General features: G+C 42.7%; 1 protein-coding gene across 1 annotated transcript in view; it reads right to left on the bottom strand.

Moving 5' to 3' along the window:
* Positions 1 to 21,403, bottom strand: part of ADAM12 (ADAM metallopeptidase domain 12) — a 2,563,649-nt gene that overhangs the window by 486,320 nt on the left and 2,055,926 nt on the right. Inside the window, exon 14 of the mRNA XM_085606237.1 lies at positions 13,026 to 13,221. Coding sequence (XP_085462363.1) covers positions 13,026 to 13,221 — 196 coding nt within the window. The remainder of the gene's footprint in view (positions 1 to 13,025; positions 13,222 to 21,403) is intronic.

Below are 21,403 nucleotides of genomic sequence, written 5' to 3'. Positions count from 1 at the left end.
CATGTACTTGTGACATGCACATAGAACCATTGGGGTCCAAGATAGGGGACATAACTGACCAGAAAAATCCATATTTCCACAATACACATAAGCACAACTTTGCCTCAACATTCATAGGGGAAAAATGAAGATCCTGAAGGCTAACACGGCCAGCACAACTGCCGTCACTCCTGAAGGCTATGCACTGGAAGAGGTTGCTGCCTTCACCTACCTGGGCAGTGTCATAGACAAGCAGGGCAGCATAGACACTGACATCAAGGCAAGAATTGGCAAAACAAGTGCTGCCTTTATTCAGCTAAAGAACATCTGGAGCTCCAAGAATCTAATGCTGCAAACGAAGATCAGAATGTTTAACATCAACATAAATTTGGCACTTCTGTATGGAGTAGAAACTTAGATGATAACAGTAACCACCACCAACAGAGTCCAAACCTTTCTCAACACCTGTCTGTGGAAAATCCTCTAAATCCACTGGCCAAACACCATCAGCAACATTGACCTATGGCAGCAGACTTTCCAACTCCCTGGCAGCAAACTTTCCAACTCCCTGTATATGAAGAAATCATGGAAAGACACTGGTGCTGGATAGGTCAAGATCTCTGCAAGCCGCTTCAAACACCACCAAGCAAGCTCTGACCAGGCATCCTCAAGGGAAAAGGAAAAGAGGAAGATGGAGAAACACCTGGCGCTGAGGCCTGGAGGCTGACTGCATGGAGATGGGTTACACCTGAAGTCAGACTGAAAGAAAAGCCTAGGAAAGCGATGGCTGGAGAGTCATGGTTGATGGCCTATACCCCAGGAGGGGTAGTATGCATAAGTAAGTACCCCAGCATGGTGTACAAAATAAACTTTAAAAAAATAAAAAATTGCATACCTTAACTAGATGTTCCTTGGATATGAACTATCCACTGAGGATGAAGGACTGATGCCTGTCTTTCTACAGAAGTGTGCGACTTTACAACCTCCAAACACAATGAGAAAGTTTTAGCCCTGATAGAATTTTCGAACTGTGAAAGAGCTTGCTTGCCACATTATGCTGAGTGGGTTATGCACTAATATTAATTAATTAAACGTATGTTTTGTGCAAACAAATGGACGAAAATACTCACAGCTTTCTAACTTGGACTGCAAGCTAGCATGTTCGAGATCAAGTACTAACAGACGGGGGAAAACAGGACAAACCTAATAATTAGGGTTGTTCTGGGCTCTACAGGCTACACACACTTAGTTTACAGTGAGGGACTACCAGCCCCTTAGCTTGTATATCACACCTATACTCCACTGCTGAAGAACAATTTATTCTCACCGAGAAAATTCTCATATCAGTTCAGTTGGCCAGTTCAAAGGAGCCTTTTTCTTTCACAGGGAAAGAAAACAGTCATACATCTCCCTTTGCCTACACTCGAAGCAGCTATAAAAGCATGTATTCCCAGTGTACTATCCCTTCACCTTTGTTGGGTGCAGTGGCCGAGATTGAAAATGCAAATGAAGTAAAGCTTGAGTTTGATCCGAAACGTCAGACTCAAAAATGTCTAAATGCATACATAACATTCTACAAACTTTGAATATCTTACCCATACATGGGTAAAACAGTGTGTCCTTCATGGATGGCTCTGTACAGTCTGCGGTTAGCACTGCACAAAAATATTCTGCAGCTTGCGCGACAGTTCAGAGAATTTTTGAGAGAAGTGAATTCAAGGCTCTGCTTACATTCACCAATGCCACAGTCATACTTTGCGAGTACAGAAGCAACCTTCACCCACGAGATGTAGGAAACAGTGATTTTGTGGGAGCCTGAGGGTGTCCTGCAGATAGCCAGCATAGTAGCAAAGCAAAAGAGGTTATGTTGATTCTGAAATTCCAAAGCCTCTGCAGATGGAAGCAGCATTGTTGGGCCTCTGAAGGCTAGAAGTGCTTCTCAGGCTCAGCTGAGAGTCTGCTGCATGCTGAGAATGCCGCTATGCTATTCACCAGCATCTGGAGGTAATGACATATCCAGCCTCAGGGTTAGTAGTGCCTCTCTGCAATGTTGGGCTTCTACCGGCAGATAGGGCCTGATTAAGACCCAGGCAGTATGGGAACCGCCGTCGCTTTTTGGTGGTCTGACCACCCGTATACCTGGTGGTCCGACCACCGGATTATAATGCAGGTGATGAGACAGCTTTCAGACCGCCACCACCGCCAAGATCCAAGCTGTTGGAGCAGCAGTGGTGGGGACAGTGGCGGCCTTGTTGGCAGTGCCGACATGGGTACCGCCATGGGAATTTTGACCTGCCTTTCGGCTGACCTTTTAATCGAGGGGACACTACTATGAAAAGGTCTGTGGATAGGCAGATAAAGGGGCACAAAAAGGGTCCCATAGTGAATAGGCCCATGTGTACTGCAGCCATGGTCCATGTTGTGCCCCCCTATGCTTGCACTGTTTGCCATGCACAACATGGTGCATGGAAACAGTGCACCCAACGTGCAGAAGGTGCAGCAGTGCGGCCAGCATAGGCTTCAGGCTCTCTCTTAGAGCCAAACTATTCTGCTGCCATGGCTGTGGCGCTGACAAACCGCCAGGCCCATGGTGATGTCATAATGCGGTGGTTGGAATGCCGCCAACTTGGTGGCGTGTTTCTGGCTGTCGCGGGCTGAATTTCCTCCCGTCAAACTCATAATCAGGCCCACAGTGTCTCCCAGCACACAAGCCCCCTCTAGGACCATTGGCCGGAAGTATGATAATATCAAACCATGTGGGCCAAGCCGCAGATAGTAGGTGATGGGTTGAGAATTGCTCTTTGTGGGTCAGCAGGGTCAGATCAACAGGAGACGGGCGCTTCTGCAGCAGAGAAGCCATCAACAACAAGCTTAAACCAAAGGTCCAGCTAAGAAGAGGGGTGTTGAAGCTCAAAATAACTGCAACTAGGCATGAAGAGGATGTTGCACCCCAAAATAGACTCTCTGTGACCACAGCTGAGCACCTAATGGTGGCAGATTGGACCAGGATATGAGGTAGACATTGTGGTGTGGGATGAAAGGTGGGAGTGTGGCATCGGCATTAGAGTGAACACAAACACAGTTTAGGGCCGTGGGCATGTAACAGTAAAACATTACAGTAACTGACTGTTTGGATCAATTACAGATGTTTTGTAGGCCCTTAGCAGCAAAACAGAAGCAGGTTTAGGAGGAGTAGGGTAAAGGCTAACTTCATAATGACTGAGGGAGGCTCAGCAGTCTAGAACAATGTGCTGTATGTACTATGGTTTAAAATTCTAATAACAAACACAGGCAAGAAGCACTAGTGTCCAATAGTAATGTGGGGCGTAAGATTGTAAGTGTGCAGAGCAGATAAAATCAACACACAGTGAGAATAATCTTCTGAGGATGTCCATGGAGTATCAGATAGAAGACATGAGACCGGAATGTTCTTATGAAACGTCCATATAGTCACAGATTAATTTTTATTAATGACACGTTGTCCTGGCCACGATTGGCAGTGTTTATGAACATGCAGATGAATGTAATAAGAACAGCATAGCTGAATGACTGACCACAATATATAGCTTATCATCCAGTTATGCATTTTATTTGCAGTCTCCTCTGTGGACCATTGTTTTAATATCCTCCATGACGGTGCAACATTCTACCCCCAAAGGGATAATATACCCAACATTGAAGGGTGCACATTTCTCTGGTGTAGGACAAGGGCAATTACATTCTTTCTTATAGGATTTTATGTACACAAGTATCTCATTGTTCCCTGACACTTTTTCATTAAATTTAACACCAAATGTGCAAAAAGATTTAGATTTAGTATGAAGTTTCCAAACAGAGGTCCTGCTAGTAGGGTCCAATCTAAACTGCCTCATTTGATGGGCTTCTTTACAATGCCTTCATAGCAAATGTATTATCTGAGGGTAACTTTTGATGAATAGATTCACAGTGCAGCTGTGTAACCAAAGTCTTCCATCTCTCTTGGATCCCCAAAATTCCTGCCCCTGCTGCAATTCTCCCACCAGGGCTTGCAGTCATTATCTCCAGGATTGACTATTGCAACAGAATTTATCTCAGCGTTCCATTCCAATCATTGGGTAAGGTTAAAAAAAAAACACTGCTGTATGCCTGTCTCAGACGTGGACCGATACAACTAGACCACATCATCCTGGAACTTAAGTTACTACACTTGCTGATGATAAAGAAGAGGATTGAGTTCAGGACATTTGAACTTGTGGAAAAAGCTGTGCATGGTCATGCCCTTCATTGCTTACTCAAGCTAGTAATGTTGAATCTCCTAAAAGATATTGCTCTAGATGGCATGCTAAAAATGTTATTGACTGAGGCCCTCATATTCATAATGCTCATCCCAATGAAGATCGTCACTGGCCCAATCCCAATCGTATAGTGAGCCTCTTCTGCCAAGCATTCAGACTTATCCAACTCTAGCCAACACGATTCCATCAGCATCACCTCCTAAGGAGGATATTTGTGTAGGTTTCCAAAGTATTTGTTCCATTTCTACCTTATATACTGTCAAGCATTTCATGCATCAACTTTTGTTGCTCTCTTGAGTTGCCCTAAGTGGCACCACAATGCCCAGGTGTGAGCCTTATAGCTTGCTATGGCTTGTGGACTACAGTTGCATCTCATGGACCAGACCCAAGAAGGCCGAAATACACCTGGGACTGCTTGTGCTCCTGGAATGTGGCTAGCAGCTCTGTGTGGGCTGTGGAAGGTATCAAAACGGATTTGCGTGTGGTTGGCCCATGTCTGGAAGGTTACAGTGAGTGGACTATATTCAGGGGTGGGTGTTGTGCGTGGAAAGTTAGCTAGGCTCTTCTTTGGGTTTCTTGAACCAGAGGTATTCTAAGCGGATGCGGTATTGCCTGAATAGCAGTTACTTCAGTTTCTTCTGAAACTATAGAGGGTGAGGGGGCATACCGGGTCAGTTTAGGACAGGAGTCCCACAGCCATGAGACCTAGCAAGGTGTCAGCTATTGGCTCTCTTTCAGCTATTTTGAGTTGAAAGGAAAATATCAGTTGAACGGCAAACAAGGGCAGTTTGAATATAATTGGATACCATGGAGGTGTCTTAGCGAACATTTCTTAACTGTTCCCTTAGTCGAATAACTACTTAGTTTTACAATCTCTCCTGAAATTTTTGAAATTATTGACAATGGATCAGATGCGAGGTAGCTTACAGGGTGGGACTGGAATCTAAGGAGAGATCAAGAAAAAGTTATAACAACAGCTAAGCATGATGCCAATCACTTTCTGGTGAGGCATAGGACGCAGGTGTGTTGTTTCTCTGCGACAGCAGTCATGTATGTGCCTATCAGAAATTGAAATTGGCAGCTATTTTCAAGATGCATTGAGCTGCGACTCCCCCAGACCATTCAGCCCTGAAAATATCCCACTGTCCTCCTCTTCCTCCACTTCTCATGAGGAACAGGGGTTGATTTTTGGATGGAAATAATACTGTGTATGCAGGGCCTACGCTCCAGTAGACCTTGAGCACAACTCTAGAAAACCACTGAATTACCACGGTTATAAACAAGCCTTGACACATTTAGTTTTATTGTGTAAATTTTGTGAATTATTACATAAAAAATATATAATACCGCTTTTAAAATCCAGGGGTTTTGTCCAATTTCGACCCGCCTTTTCATATTTACAGCTATTACCTGATCATGTGGTGATACTGGCGGTTACGGCCTATCTAAAAGGAGTCCTATATTGGAATAAATAGGTTGGCTTCCTTTCCCCTAAACTGTACTTAATGTTGTGCAATCTGAGCGTATTATGGTGGAATGTATATTTTAATGTATTTATGTGAATCTTATGTTTTTTATCTTTTATGATTATGATACATAATCGAACTAAAGATTCATCACTACTACAAGCCTGAGGCTTATGGTATTGTTAAATAATCTCTGTATTTAAAAAAGAAAACAGCTGGAGAAGGGATTCCCCACCCTGCCTGTTTAAGGACAACATTCTTCCTCATTATATATCTGTTCATATGAAAGCCTGTGAGATTGTTACTCTTTCAGCAGGTGAATTGGGAAAACGGCGGATTAGTGCCCCTGCCCTAATACAAATGTCATGCATTGATGCAGTGCGGGCTGTGGCTGTGAAGCACAAAGGCTCGGCGCCAAGCCTTTGGCACATCTGTCCTCTAGTGTTCGGTCTTCAATAGGAAATCCATTCTCGTAAAATTACAAATTCCACCTTGAAAAGGCGCATGATAGCAGCTTTCAAAAGTTTAGGGTTTGAAGAATAGATGAGAAAAGAGATGGAAAATGGAAATTGTAGGCCGAACTGAAATCAGGATGTTTCTCTCAGAATTACATGAACTGCAACTGCTGTATTCCACTCAGTTTCCATGGCAACGTGACTGCGAAACACTTTTCAAGGGACAGATGAGAAAGGTCTACTAAATAGAGCGTGTGCAGGAGTGGTGGGGGCGGCGGCGGAGAGGGGCCCCAAGGGAGAAGGGAGCGCAGGACAGAAATCTTTACCAGACAACTGAACTTAATAACAGTGCTTGGGTTTACCTGGAGGTTGGGAAAATGTGAAATCACGTTTACAGCCTTGTTGTTTTGTAAGGCGTTCAATCACAACGGAAGTAAAATGGCTGTTAAGTTTTCAACCGTTCTCTGTTTGGTTAAGGACTATCCTGAATCGGATAAACAACACGTTGTTGTCTTTTCACTCATTTGCCTGAGGAAAGGGGGTATCACGAATAAAGTCTTTTTTTTTTTTATAAGAGCGCTTTTGTTTAGTAGTTTACTTTTAGCAAATTGAAAGCTACTCCGTGTGTATAGCTCCTGGAAGAATGAAAGAGAGTCTGCCCTACCATGAGTCAAACTCGTGATCTGCATGCAGGTGGCAAACGGATTTCGAAATTTCAGGAGCAAGCGCCTGCTGTCTTCTCCTTTCCGGACAGTTATGTCACTCAGACATTGGGAGCATCCAATTTTTTTTTCATTTCTAGAGACATAAATTCACACTTTAAAACTCTCCCGGAAAACAGACAAGACTAATTTCATATACCTCGGCGCAATTTGAACAGGTGTATTGTTTTTTTTTGTTTTTTTTTTTACCTCAGATAGTATCCCTCTTACTTCTACTCTGTGTTTCAACCTGGTGTTAATGCTACGAATATTCTGCGATAGGTATGGGTAAAACAGATGACCTGCTTCATTTCTCACCTAGATTAGAGACCAAGAATTACAAATATTTCTCAATACTTTCAGTTCTGCAGAAGAAACGGACACAATAAATTGACGGGCAGGTTTAGGCAGTATTTTCCGTGTGGTCATAGTGCTATGCTGACAACTTGGCCTTCGTGCCTTCACACATATTGCAATAACTTTCATTTAGCAGCTTTTATTGGGCCTGCTATTTCTTAGCAAAATAGATGCTCATTGTTGCGTCACTGAATCTAAAGATCGCACATTTGTAACTCTGAGAACCATCCTGAGAACTTAACACTTAAACATGGATAGCACTGATAATCAGATTTCAGTAATCAGACTATTATACATCCAAACCCACATCATCCTTACTGGACTTGGTTTTTTGCCTTTGCTGTTGAAGAGAGTCCCCCATCATTGACACCTGGGACCATCTTGCAATGCATTTGGATGGAAAGGAGAGCACCGCCCTACCGCATATTGACAGCTTTTGAAATGGTTCATCACCTCACCCGTCTCCGCTACCTATGCATCTTCACTCCATCTTTAACATATTCATTGTGCCATCTGATATTCTGCATACCATCTACTTGTTTGATTTCATTTACATTGTTTAATGTGTACTTTAACCCAGAGTAAATCTTATGGTCGCAACTGTCACAGGCAAGTGGAAGACACCAGACTGTCCTTGAACTCGAGCCGCAATCAAATCTAGACTCTTTTATTCTGCGACCTTGTGCGTTGGGTTCTACGATTAGATGGCCAAAAATCACTTCAGTCTCGATTTCAGCTGGTCGGAATATTAAATTGTGGATATTTTGCTGAGGTGCAGCTCTGCTCTTGGTAGCCTTCTGACCATGACCCGAGGGAAACTTCTACCTCAATAAAAATCTGTGGACTTACCTCAATGCCCGTTGTACATTTTCGATCTCAGGTCAGCCAGTGATTTTCCCATCATCTAATACCACTTAAACTGATTTTTCCCTTTCACTAAATTAAAGCCACCATTGCTGTGTGGCTCTCATGATCGGAGTAAATCAACAGACTTTGTCTTTCCTTCCTGACTTCCTTCATCAAAGTAGCTAGGAGACCTCTGTCTGACTCGGAGTTACCAAGCCACAATACTCTGATTAGAACACCTTGAACTCATAGTCTTACGGTGGCTTGCCAAACTCTACCAGATAACCAGAAACCTTGAATCATTAATCTATGAGCCACTGCCTCTGCATATGACCAAATGCCTCATAGAAGCAATATTGAATGTGCCTTATGAACATCTGGTGCTGCTTACACCCCATGGACAGAAAAAACTCATGCTATACACGAGTCACTGGGATGCATAACTGATTGGCTTGCATTTTGGTACAATCCCAGCACAGTATCAAAATCCAGGGGCTGATTTATCTGGTGATCGACCTATCAAGTCACTCGCTGCTGTTGGCAACATATGAGTGCAGGAGGGAGTGCCTAGAATCCAAAGGTAGCAACTTTGAGTGGAGGCATTCTCTGCCATAATACTATTGCAATGGTTGCAGGAAAGGCTCATTCATTATTTTGACACCAATTGGGGTTCTGCCACAAATAGAGCCACTGAATGGGAGGCTATGAAACTGGTAATAAGGGTGGAATGTATGTCTAAAACTTATGCAATTAAAATGCATCTAGAGAGGACCCTTGAGTAAAATGAATTTAGAGAAGTGAGTGGAAAAAAAATGATGCCAGTCTCCCCCTTCATCTTGAAAGAATGTCTGAGTGGATAAAGCTTAAGAAATCCCTTATAGTGGGACAGGCTGAATCAGCATACTCATGTTACATAACACCAGCGACTGTATCAGGAGGGTGACACGTCAGCCAGGCTTTTGGCATGGCTTATAAAAAAAAGAGTTTTATCACACCATTGTTATGAAAGTTAGGGATTACCATGGGAGAAGAATTTTAACACAAGTTGGTGTCAATGCTACCTTCGCCATGCAGCTGCAAGATATATACAGCCACCCCCTGGTTCATGACTTGCAACAGAAAAATAATTGTCTATCTACTCCCCCTACCTCTAGGGTCAAATTGAAGCAGAATCCCCTCTGCACAAAAAATATTCAGACCAAAATCCAGGCAGCTACAAGTGCGCCAGCGAATAGGAGAGGGCAGAACTGCACCATATATTTGTAAACATGATACCGTTCTGCTCTCTCCCTTTCACGCACGCAGCACAGCAACACAAGGAAATAATCACCTCTCATACTCCCTTCTTGAACTACCTTTTGTCTCAAAGAAAAGCAGTGGGATGCTCACAAATACATCCTGTCTCACATTTGCGCTTAAAATCTATAAGCCAGACATTACATATCTGAATAAATGTTGTCTGGTCTCTAATATTCAATTTCTGGTGAAAGTCCTAGTGAGCTGCACAGAGACCTCATTGAGGAAAATTTCCTACTAAATGAGTTCAAGTCAGGCTTTAGTTTAGGATGTGTGGCAAAGACTGCAACATCAAAAATAATCGATGACACTATCCACATCTCAGATAAAGGTGACTCCTTATCGTGCTTGACCTATAAGCTCCCTATAGCATGGTAAACTATGGTACTTAGCTAAAAATTCTGAAAGAGATAATGGACCTTAAAAGCACAGTCTTCCTCTAATTCTCATCATAGCTAGCAAATCAGAGTCAATACATAAAAATGTCTAACTTTCTTGCCAAGCCGGTAAAGATCTAATGAGAAGATTCCCAAGGATTTCAACCTCTTTATGTAGCTGCTAGTCTCCACTCATAGTAGCTCTAGCATCTTATATAAGTTAACACAGAGAATATGCACCTCTGTATGAAAATGCTCTGCCCTAAAGATGTTAAATTCATATCCAAAGTCCTTAAGAACGTTCAAAGAAGAATGTCACACCGACACCTGAGAGTTAACCTGCTCAAAACGCACCTAACCCCAATACCCTAATCTGATCAAACATGATCTTAGCTCACTTTCAGTGATAAACTGTCGGCATTGAGAAATGGAGTCTGCCGCCACTCACAACTCCTACTTAGACAAAAAAGTTAATCATCAAATTAGGCCCAGGAAAAAAGTCCAATATGCAGGTGTAAGTTCATACAATTTTGGACATTTTCGGTAACATTTGTTACGATAAAGTCATAAAATATTGCTTTTATGACATGTCACACAATCATGTGCAATTTACAGCATAAAATTAGCAAGAGCTCAGTGGGACAATGCACATGACTAGAACGCGACTGGCGGCTGTTTGTGCTATTTTTTTTATTTCTTCCTGAAGGGCCAACACAATGTGACTTGTTATACAAGGTTGCATGATAAAAGACTGGTACAAGAGTAGTCTGCTTGCACTTTATTGTTTAGGGAGATATTATTTATTTTTCCTCTTGTTTCTCCCAGTTTTGTGTACTTGGATTTGAAGGTGCAGAAATAGAAGTATGTCTCTAGGTATGATCTAGTTATTATACACAACTGTAGAGAATATAAAAAATGTACAGCCCTAATCGTTTTTGTTTTTTTTAGAAGTGTTTAACCTCTTGAAGGCAGTGGAAAACCCGTTGACCTCCACTTCTCTAGTAGGCTGGATGTCAACAGGTCATTTATTACAGTGCTCAAAGAAAATCGTTCTGGTGCTTGCACCAGAAGAATTTTCTTTCCTAAAATCAAGGCGGAGATGCTAGGGAAAAGCGTGATTTCTTTTGTGTACTGTGATGCACAGCCCGCACACCATGCTACAACGCCTCAATAAACGAAAGTGAAAGCTGCCATTAAGCTCAGGCTGCTTTTACTTTGATCAGTGCTCGGGTGGGGGGTAGTATAGCTCTGTCCTACCAATGAATCTGTGTGTGACAGGTACTACTGGAAAGGGAACAATGTATCCCTACTAGTGGTCCCTCACCCATGTGGCTCCATGCTTGGGATCCCCTCAGGACCACAATCCTAAAGCAGGGATCCTTCCACTAGAAACCAGGAAGGTTGTTTTGGGGGAATGAACCTCCGGGCCTGGTAGCTACTCCCCCTGAGCAAAAGTCTTTCTCCCACTAGGGGGCAGTTAGGGGTGTTTACCTCAATCTACCCCCCATGGGTCAGAAAGCTTACTAGACACCAAGGAAAAAAGTTAGAAAAACTAAGGGATGAGACGTACCACCCTGGCATCAGTCTATACCACATTCCAAAAGGGGCAATATAGTCTTTGGGCAGATATGGAGAGTTTACCCTACTGTGCTGCGCCATGGGACAGAAAACCCACTAGATACCAAAGAATATTTGGCTAAAAAAAGAAAAAGGGGTAGGTGTCCCACACTGGCGTCAGGCCATGCCCCAACCCAATAAGGGCAAAGCTATTTTTCTGCCAACAGTAAATGGGCAAATTGGAAAGTTTACCACTAAACACCAGAAACAACAAGCATTGGCATAGCCAATAGGTCTCGCCTTTGGGACCTTATAAGTGTTTAGCCATGCAACAGTTGCATAACTAAATACTTATAAGGTCCCAAAAGCGAGACCTATTGGCTATGCCAAGTGGTCGTGCGGCCGCGAAAGTGATCGCGATCAAACATCAAAGCGGTGTAAGTAAACGCGGTCAAGCGCGGCGCGCGCGCACATGCACTGTAACTCCAGGCTGGCCTGGTAGCACTTGTTGGAGCCCTCTCAAAAAGTCTTGCCAGACCAACGCATGCGCTGGGTCAGGCGAGACCTAAAAATGAAGGCGTGAGGTGGCCTACCCTGGCATCGAGTCAGCAGTATGTCTTGATGCCTCTCCAGGGGTTCATATGGGGTATTTACTCACAATCTGTCACCCGGGAGGGAAAAAGACTGACAACTTCAGCTAATCCTGGGTTTTTACCCAACTGCACATTACTGCAAGTTTTGAGCCCATACTGACAATGTTAACAGCAAACCTTCAAGTCTCAGAATACAATGTAATACTGGTTATAAAGTCAGAATTTACTTAAAGGGAGACACTTCACATGGGCACAATTACCAGCAATGAATCTCCAGCAGCAGCACTTTCATGTAACCAGGCAAAGAGTGCAGAAAAGCAGCTGTAATGTGTAATTCAAAATTTCAAAAGTCCTGCAAGGTAGTCTGCTGTTGACAGGGTTAACTGCCCCTACAACATCATCATAATAAATAAGGAGTGGGTGAATGAGCCTCACCTGAGTCCAGAAACTGGTTTGTTAAAACATTTGAACATCTAACATTCTTACTCCATTAATATTCCTGGAAACCCAACAGAGTCCGGAGAGAATGAGTGTGAGAGGCAATGACATGTGAAAGAGTCTATCATGGAGAGTGAGAGTACAACACAAGTCCATTTGACACACTGCCGATGGGAAAACGCCACATACAATACTTCTCCTTTAAATTAAAACTATGTGTAATAAAAATCACTGCAAAAAACATTTTTCTCAACATTGGAAAAACACAGTATAGGTCTAATTTGGGTGGTAGGTGACTGAATAAATACAGATAAGCACTAATTTTAAAACGTTTGGAAAACACTTAGGAAACATCATTGAGATAAAGACAAAAATAACTACTGAATACAGGAAACCTCGTCCCAATTCCAATTCCCTGATGCATAATGCAGGCTGATTATCTTGTGCTGGTAAGACTACACTATGGACCCTCTATACTCAAAATAATTCCTAACCTGCATCTGGCTCCTCTCAAATCACGAAAACTGTATTGTACCACATATTGCAGTTTCTGTGCCACCACATAACCAAAGATACCGCATAAGATTATATTCAAGTTAGAGCCTTCTTTCTTTTAAATCCATACAGTGATTTACCACTGTGGCACCTCACGTTGTGCCTAAAGCTAGACTCTATTGAGGACCTACCTTGTCCCCAGAGAGTGATGCACTGCTGCTCATGAGTCTCACATATGCCATTGTAGCAATAGCCGTCTATCCTGTAGCATGGGTGCCCGTCATGAAGGTAAACATTGGCTGGGCAGTGAGGGCTCCTTCCAGTGCAGAATTCAGGCAGATCACAGGAATTGCTGGCTTCTCTACAGGGGATGCCAGCTGGCTTTAGCTGAAATACAAAAGGGTTCTGTAATTTTAGAAAATGTGTGCAGACATGACCATAAATAAATAGTCAAGCAAAAATGTTTCATTTTATACAGTAACAACATAAGTTGGCATCGTTTTGATTACGAAACGACCAGAAATGCTAACTTGGAGAGGTATTTTCTTACATTTCAAAACATTAATGGCGTAGCATGCTTTTTTGTTTTTAACAAGAATTGTATTTCTTAAATCCTCGCCCCTAATGCTACAGCCTACACAATTTTAGGTTTAGAAAGAAAAAGAATAGGAAAGCCAATTACATATATATGTGTTACTTCAGGAAGCAGACTTAACTTTGGGATTCAGTTATAAGCAGTGGCGTCTCGCATAGGGTGTGCTGCGGCGCGGTGAGGCGGGGGAGGGGCATGGATTACTTTCCTCCGTTCCATCGTATGCCCGAGTTTACTACCCCCCCACCTTGCGCCTCTCCCGCCTCGCCTCACCACCCCGCAGCACGCCCTATGCGAGCCGCCACTGGTTATAAGATCTGCTGTTCATAAGATTCAAGTTCATACTCGTCGTGTGGTGAATCAGAAGACTCCTCCCAGTGGCGAATTCTACAGCCAGCAGAAGGATGAGAAGACGAGAACAAGTGTTGGTATTTAATAACCATGGGTGGGCAGATGCTTCAGACCACTGTACCTTTTTCACTGTTGGCTCTAGGTTGTGTACTTCAAGGTTTGATTATCCTTTGGAGCACATTGCTTGGCAGGCCCCACTCTCACCTACCGGGTTCTTCAGCACCAGGTTGTTCAAAGCACTATACATTTACCTTCCTTTCTTTCATTACCCACACTCTGAAGTGCTATGGGGTTAATGTAGAGGGATTATTTGCACTATACAAAGCCCTACATGCATAAACAATATAAAAGTTGGTAAATACACATACTTATCCGAGGCAGTTTTTATCTTCTAAGAGGGGCGCACATTGTTTTTATTCCTAGAGGGGAAAGGCAAGATCTATTTTGCAGTGAATCTTGTTCATTACAACTGGTTTCGCCGATAGTGAGGGATAGGTCTAGGTAGGCTTAAGAACCTGAGCAAATCCTAATTTGAATCTGATTAGATAGATTTGGTAACAATCTACATTATTTTAGATAGAGAGTAGGTAGATGGTGCCCCCTGACAGTCCAGCTACTAGTATTTTCAACCATAGATCCATACTGGCACAGTCTCCTTTTACAGAACGATAATAGCAGAAGAATGTGTATCCAAGGTCCTAGATATTAACTCATAGAATGCAGAATTTGCTGTGTTAAGTATCTACTCAGTTCAAACCAAGCAGGGATTTTGTGGTATTGGTTTAAGATGTGAATCCATTGTTTGCCTAGTAGTGTTCTCAGTTCCATGTACTGGAACACTAAAGGCAATTTGAATGGCAATCAACAGTTAATTGTAAACTGTGGTAAGGTCAATAATAAACCCTTTTTGATCAAGCCAATATACTTCTGGGTCCGGGTGGTACTTACCTTACTTCGCTGGCGACGAGCAGATCTCTGCCTCAACATGGCAGGTGAAATTTCTACTTTAAGAAGCTGTGGGCTGTGTGAATTCAGCACTGGGCATCGTGCAGTCACTGTGTATGTTTAATCTGCGGCTTTGCTCAGGATGTTCAGGATACTCCAAATGGAGTCGTTCCATTCGGAGAGAAAGACTCTAATTCCGGCAGTGCACCTATGCGTTGAGGAGATAGTTCGCAGGTGCAGCCATCATATGAAGGTGGGGAGCGAAGAAGCCTCAAGCCCAGGTGTTGCAGCCGTTTTACATGGTCTGGTGTGTCTGAGGAGCAGAGACAATGAATGCACAGGTACGACAGCCATTTTAAGTGGTCAGGTGCATCAGTAAAACTACTGCAGCTGAAATCAAAGGTAAATCGCAGGCGTGGTGCCATCTCTGTTGTGCATCAGATTTGGTAGGCAGCAATTAGCAGAGTGCACAAATCCCCAGGCGTCATTTCGGATTGGGATGAATAAGACTTTATAACACTTAACTACAGATGTCATTTTAAGTTGGAAAACTAATTTGCAACACAGCCGCCATTTTGAATAGGGAAGAATTATTCTGCAAAACGTTCCAACACGACAATTTTTGCAACACGAAGTCAAAGGTGGGAAACTACCACTTTTAGCATGCCAAGCATGGCAGCCATTACAGCCTAGTGCAGAGATTCGTAGACCAAGCATCATTTGTGGCTTTTCATTGCCACATGGTTAAAGAAATCTGGAGTGACAGATACATGAAAAAAAAACAAGGTCAATCTATTGTGGTGGCACAAAGTATTAGAGTGATCAACCTGTCATCAGGAACTGGGTGTAGATAAGATGGGTGTTTTAAATTCATTTTTGGGAAAAACTTTACTCTGCTCTACAAATTCTGTTGACATTTGTAAGCTATGCAGCACCGCCATTCTTTTTAAATAGGCCTGGTGATCCTTCTATGAAATGGGCTAAATGGAAGAAAGTATTCTTCAAGTATGCCAGAGTTTGTGGCACAAGTTTAAACACAGAGCAAAAATTGGCGCTTTTATTACACACTCTAGGAGCAGAAAGACAGGATGTGTTGGAAAATTTGCCTGAGCTCAGCCTGGAGGAAGAACAGGATCTGAATGAGTTTGAAGTGGTTATCAAGAAATTAGATAATCCCTATTTACCAAGCATAAGCACAAAATAAGAGAGATACCATTTTGGGAGACATGAAAAGAAGGAAGATGAAACAGTAGAGAAATGTTTAACAGACTTAAGGAAATTAGCATGCACCTGTAAGTTTGGTGCATTGGCAGAGGAACGCATCAGGGACCAATTCCTTCTACACTACAAAAGTGGCTGTATTAGAGAGTAGTTGTGGCTAAAAGATGACCCACCATTGGGGGATGTGTTAGACATAGCAAAGAGAGTGGAGCACATGCTAAAATGTGTCAAAGAACTACATAAAAGTGAGAATATGGAAAAACGTGTAGCGTCTGTAGAGACAAAAAATGCAATTAAATCTGGAGATGGATTTAAAGGGAAGTGTTTAAGATCTGGGCAAATGGGTCATTTGACAAATAGAAGAGGATGTCCTGCTTTGAAAGCTGTGAGTCATCAGCGGGGGTGGGGTCCTTTCATGAGGTGTTGCAGTTCTGTTAAGCCAGGTACCTCCCACTCTGATAGGTCTGAAAAATCCAAGGAGAAGTGTTATAAAAGCTGCAGGGTGAAGGAGAATGGGCAGGAAATAGTGTTACACATTAATGAAGGGATTGTGAATACCAAAGCACCTGACAATCCCACTATCAAAGTCATAGTGGGCAGTGTAGAAGTTAAAATGTTGTTTGACTCCTGCTCGAGCTTTAACATTATAGATGATGGTGCTTTTAAGAAAGAGTTCCCTGGCACAAGTCTTTGCCTTATGGATGTTAGGCTAGGGGGTTATGGAGGACAAGAAATAAAGATGCAAGGCTCCTTAATAAGCACTGTGGAGTATAAAGGATGCATTATTCCTGCTAAAATATATGTGACATCCGAAGGTAATAACAGCCTGCAATGGCCTCATCAAAAAGTGTTGGGCATTTATCTAGATCCCAATGGCCAGCCTCAAGTAGGAGTAAGGCTAGTAATGAAGGGATGTGCTAATTTTGCAAGTGAGTTCCTGAAGGTATTATCTAAAAAAACTGGGATGTGTCAGGGAATATCTTCATGAATCAAAATCCGACCAGTGGCTGTGCCAGTCTCGGCCAGGGTCAGGAAAATTCCTCAAAGTGTACAGTAGGATATATGCAAGGAGCTGGTGAGATTGGAGGCAGAAGGTATTATAGTGTGTAAGCCAGAGAATGCCTAGCACTTATAGTGGTGGCAAAGAAACCGTCAGGTGCCATTCGCCTCTGTGTGGATTTAAGGGGGTTGAATAAGCAGGTGGTGGTAGATAACTTCCCATTAACAAACATTTCAGAAATCATGTCCACAATTTGTGATGCAAATTTTTTTACTACACTAGATCTCGCATCTGCATACCATCAGATCAAATTACATCCTGATTCACAGGATCTTACTGCTTTTTTAACACCGATGGGGCATTTCAATTTTTAAGGATACCGTTCGGCCTCGTGTCAGCACAGTTTCGGTGTTATGGAGGCTAATGGTTTCAGTGCTTGGAAAGTTGGAGGGAGTACAATGTTTCCAAGACGCTGTGCGTATTTATGGAAACAAATGGGAGGAGCACAATAGAAAAGTTTGTGCTGTATTGCGTAAGTTAAAAGAACAAGGATGTAGTAGTGTCCTTTTTAGGCCTGGCAGAATTTTATAGTAAATTCATACGCAACATGTCCAGCGCAAAACTTTGGTGATGCAGAGTCTGTGCAGGAAGAGGGCGGGATTTATTTGGAATGATGAGTTTCAGAAGGAGTTCGATGCCATAAAAAGTGAATTACACAATTCTCCCAATCTATATGCTTTCAAGAAACTCTTACTAAGGTGGTTACGGATGCCAGTAACAAAGGGTTGAGGGTGGTTCTTCTTCAGATTGATAATGCTGAAGAGCACACAATTGCATGTGCATCATGTGCGCTTAGAGGTGCTGAACACAGTTACTCCTTCATTGAGAAAGAGGCCTTGGCAGTGTGTTGGGTGATCAAAAAGATTAAAGTATTTCTAATGGGCAGAACTTTCACTGTCAGAACAGAACATAAACTTCTGAGGGAGATCTTCATGAAAAAGGGGTTAGATAGGGTTTTTTAACCAGAATTCGCAAGTGGGATGGCGCACTACAAGAATACACCTTCTCAGTTGAGTATGTTCCAGGAGTACAAGATTGTACTGTTGACTCCTTGTCCAGATTGGTTACAGATGGTCAGGATGGTGAGTGTAACAATGTGGATGATACTATGTGGGCTGAGGAAAGTGTTTGCATTGTAATGGATGCAGCCATCAGTGAAGAAGAATGGAAATCTGAAGTAAGGAAGGACAACATTTTGATGTCCATTATTTCATACTTTGTGAATAGGTGGTCTGTTAGTAGAAAACTAAGTGGAAACATTTGTCAGTTTTCGATGGTCAGGAATGAACTTTCTGTCCATGATGGATTGGTATTCAGGGGTGATCGTTTGATGAGGAGTAGAATCTTCAATATGGCTCATGAAGGACATCTAGGAGTGAGCAATACCAAAGAAAGATTAGGTCAGATTTCTGGTGGCCAGGTTTAGACATCGAGACAGAGTGAAAAAGTCATGAGTGTAGAGAAAGTGACAAGATAAACAAGACTAGGTGTGTGCTCATGGTATGTAGAAAATTGCAGAGGGGCCCGTGGCAAGAAATAGCTTTTAACCTGGTGGGTCGGTTGAAGGGGGAAGGGGCTACACCCTACTTGTTAGTTGTGATGAATCTGTTCTTGAGTTGGTCTGAAGTAGGGTGTGTGTCTGATATCACTTCAGGTGCTGTCATTCATTTTTGGGAAGGACTCTTCAGGAGAGGAGGAGTTCTGAGTAGCATTCTAATGTACAATAAGGTGCAGTTTTCCTCCAGGGAAGCGGAGGTGTTTTTGGTGTCTTATGGGGTGAAGCACAAGAAATCAGCCTTATACCATCCCAATTTCGATGGGATGGTATAAAGATTTAATAGGACACTTAAGGAGGAATATCAGTTGGCTAAGAGCAGTGGACTGGACTGAAAGAAGGAATTGCAGCACCAATTTATCTTGTATCGACTCTCCCCTAATATGACAACAGGAAAGTCCCTGTTTGAGCTCTTTCGAGGGAGAAAACCCAATTCTAAGTTGGTACCTGGTTGGATGGATTGGAATAAAGGACGGGTGAATTTCTCAGTAAATGACACCTGGAGAAGCAAGGAATCTGAGAAGATGGTAAAATGTAAGAACGATTTTGATGCTAGACATGTGGTAAGAGAGCTTGATGTTGTAGTGGGTCATTGGGTGAAAATAAAAGCCCCAGTAGCAGCCAAGGCAGGATCAAAGTTTACTGAACTGAGGAAGGTAATTGAACTTTTCTGGAAAACCCTAAAAACTGAGGATGGTACAATTTGGAATCCAGGTAGGGTGGTATTTTTGGACAATCATAAAACTGTACATGCAGCAGCAGACACTGAACCTGAATATTGAGAAGGAATGGCAGAATCTGTTGTGAAGTCATCTAATGGATATGATTATTATCATTCAGGAGATGGTAAGCCAAAGAGGTTATGCAAGTTTTCCATCTATCTATGAGACTATGGAAGGACCTGAAGGGTTTGTTAGTATAAGCTATAGCATTTAATGTTTGTATTCTTTTTGCTACTGTATTTTGTATTTAGGGTCAATTGTGTGTATGTAAGTTCTTATATCTACTAGTCATTACATTAAGGTGTTGTTAATATTTATGTATTGTGTTCTTCATTGTAAAAGGGAAGATGTGTGATATTGGTTTAAGATGTGAATCCACTGTTTGACAAGTAGTGCCTACGTTCCATGTACTGGAACAGTGAAGGCAATTTGAGAGGGAATGGACAGTTGATCCTAAGTTGTGAATGGGGCAGTAATAAACCCTTTTTGATCCAGCCAATGTTATTCTGGGTCTGTGTGGTACATACCTTACTTCAGATATGCTGCCTGTTAGACCTGTAAGCCTATGGTGATCTTCCCTCAAAACCATTTGCCTTACTTCTCCTGGTTTTGCTGAATTTGTTTTTGTCTTAAGACTCTGCACACTTTTCCACTGCTAACCAGGGCTAAAGTGCTTATGCTCACTCCCTAAAGCATGGTGAAATTGACTTTCACCTGATTGGCATATTTAATGTACTTATAAGTCCCTAGTAAACTGGTACTACTTGTACCCAGGGCCTGTAAATTAAATGCTTTTAGTTGGCCTACAGCACTTATTGTGCCGCCCCCTTAAGTAGCCCTTTAAACATGTGTCCGGTCTATCATGCAGCCTGGGTGTGCAGTTTTAAACTGCCATTTCGACCTGGTAAAATAAACCTTTTGCCAGGCCTTAACCTTCCTTTTTAGTACATATAAGTTACACCTATGGTATGCCCTAAACAGCCTATAGGGCTAGGTGCATTGCTTTAAAAAAGTGAGACATGAACTTTTAAATGTTCTGGTAGTGGAAAACGTTTACATTTGTTTTTCACTACTGCAAAGCGTGTCTCTCCCAGGGATTCCATTAGGTTACCTTGTTACATTTAATAAGCGATAACATTCAATTGGGAGCAGGTAAGAATGTCAACTTTTGTCTCTAAAGAATTGTAACGTAAAACCCTATTTAATGGTAAAGTTGGTTTTAAGTCACAATTCTGAAAATGCAACTTTTAGAAAGTTGGAATTTTTAGTCCCTGCCATTTGGTGCCTGCAGCCTTCGTCCTGGATCACATGACTAAGTATAGCTGGCAGTTGGTCTTTGTGTATTGCTCCCAGACAATGTGACAAAGGGGGGGACTGGTTATGGCAGGATGCACCATCTTAAACTTGATGAGAGGGAGGGGCTGACACCTACCTCTCTTGTACATCACTAAGGCTCTTCCTTAGCACACTCACAAAGGGTTCCACACCATGGGCATCCCCGGATATTCCATTTTCCCTATAATTACTATGCCCCTGCCCTTTGACATTGTCAATAAGGGTTGGAGGATGGATGACGTTAAAATTATGCATCCCCCCTGAAAACATTTCTGCGGATGCCCATGTTCCACACAAGTCTTTTGTATCCCCAGTCAAGCTGCGGCCAGGGCAGGGAGAAAGGAAATTACAGATACCTCTGTATGCGAAGAACTCTAGAAACATTTCCTACTTCAAAGGGCACCAGGTATAAATAGTGGACCCTCAGACCCAACTCTTCAGATCAAGTACTACTTTGCTGCGCAAGGCCTGCTGTTGCTATAACAGGACGTTTCTGCTGCTGAAAGCTGCTCTGCTGAATCCAGCCTGCCTGTGAGGACCCAGGATTTCAAGGAATCTCCAAGGGTCAGTGGGCTGGCCCCCTGTTTCAAAGCCACAGGGACATAACAGGTTTCTTCAACATTGACTTATTTCCACGCAGCCCGGCACAGCTCGCCATCGACTCCAAACTAGCGAAACGCTGCTAGTCCTTGATGCAATTCAAAGCAAGTCCTGGCATGCTCTGGTGGCTCTCTCAACGATGACACAGGACCTCAAATCACATCACTCCGTCAATGACTCATCAACTT

Source organism: Triturus cristatus, chromosome 1_2 (genome assembly GCF_964204655.1).
Source record: "Triturus cristatus chromosome 1_2, aTriCri1.1, whole genome shotgun sequence".
Classification (NCBI taxonomy): domain Eukaryota; kingdom Metazoa; phylum Chordata; class Amphibia; order Caudata; family Salamandridae; genus Triturus; species Triturus cristatus.
The sequence above is the reverse complement of the archived record's forward strand: the minus strand, read 5'-3'. Positions and strand labels throughout refer to the sequence as shown.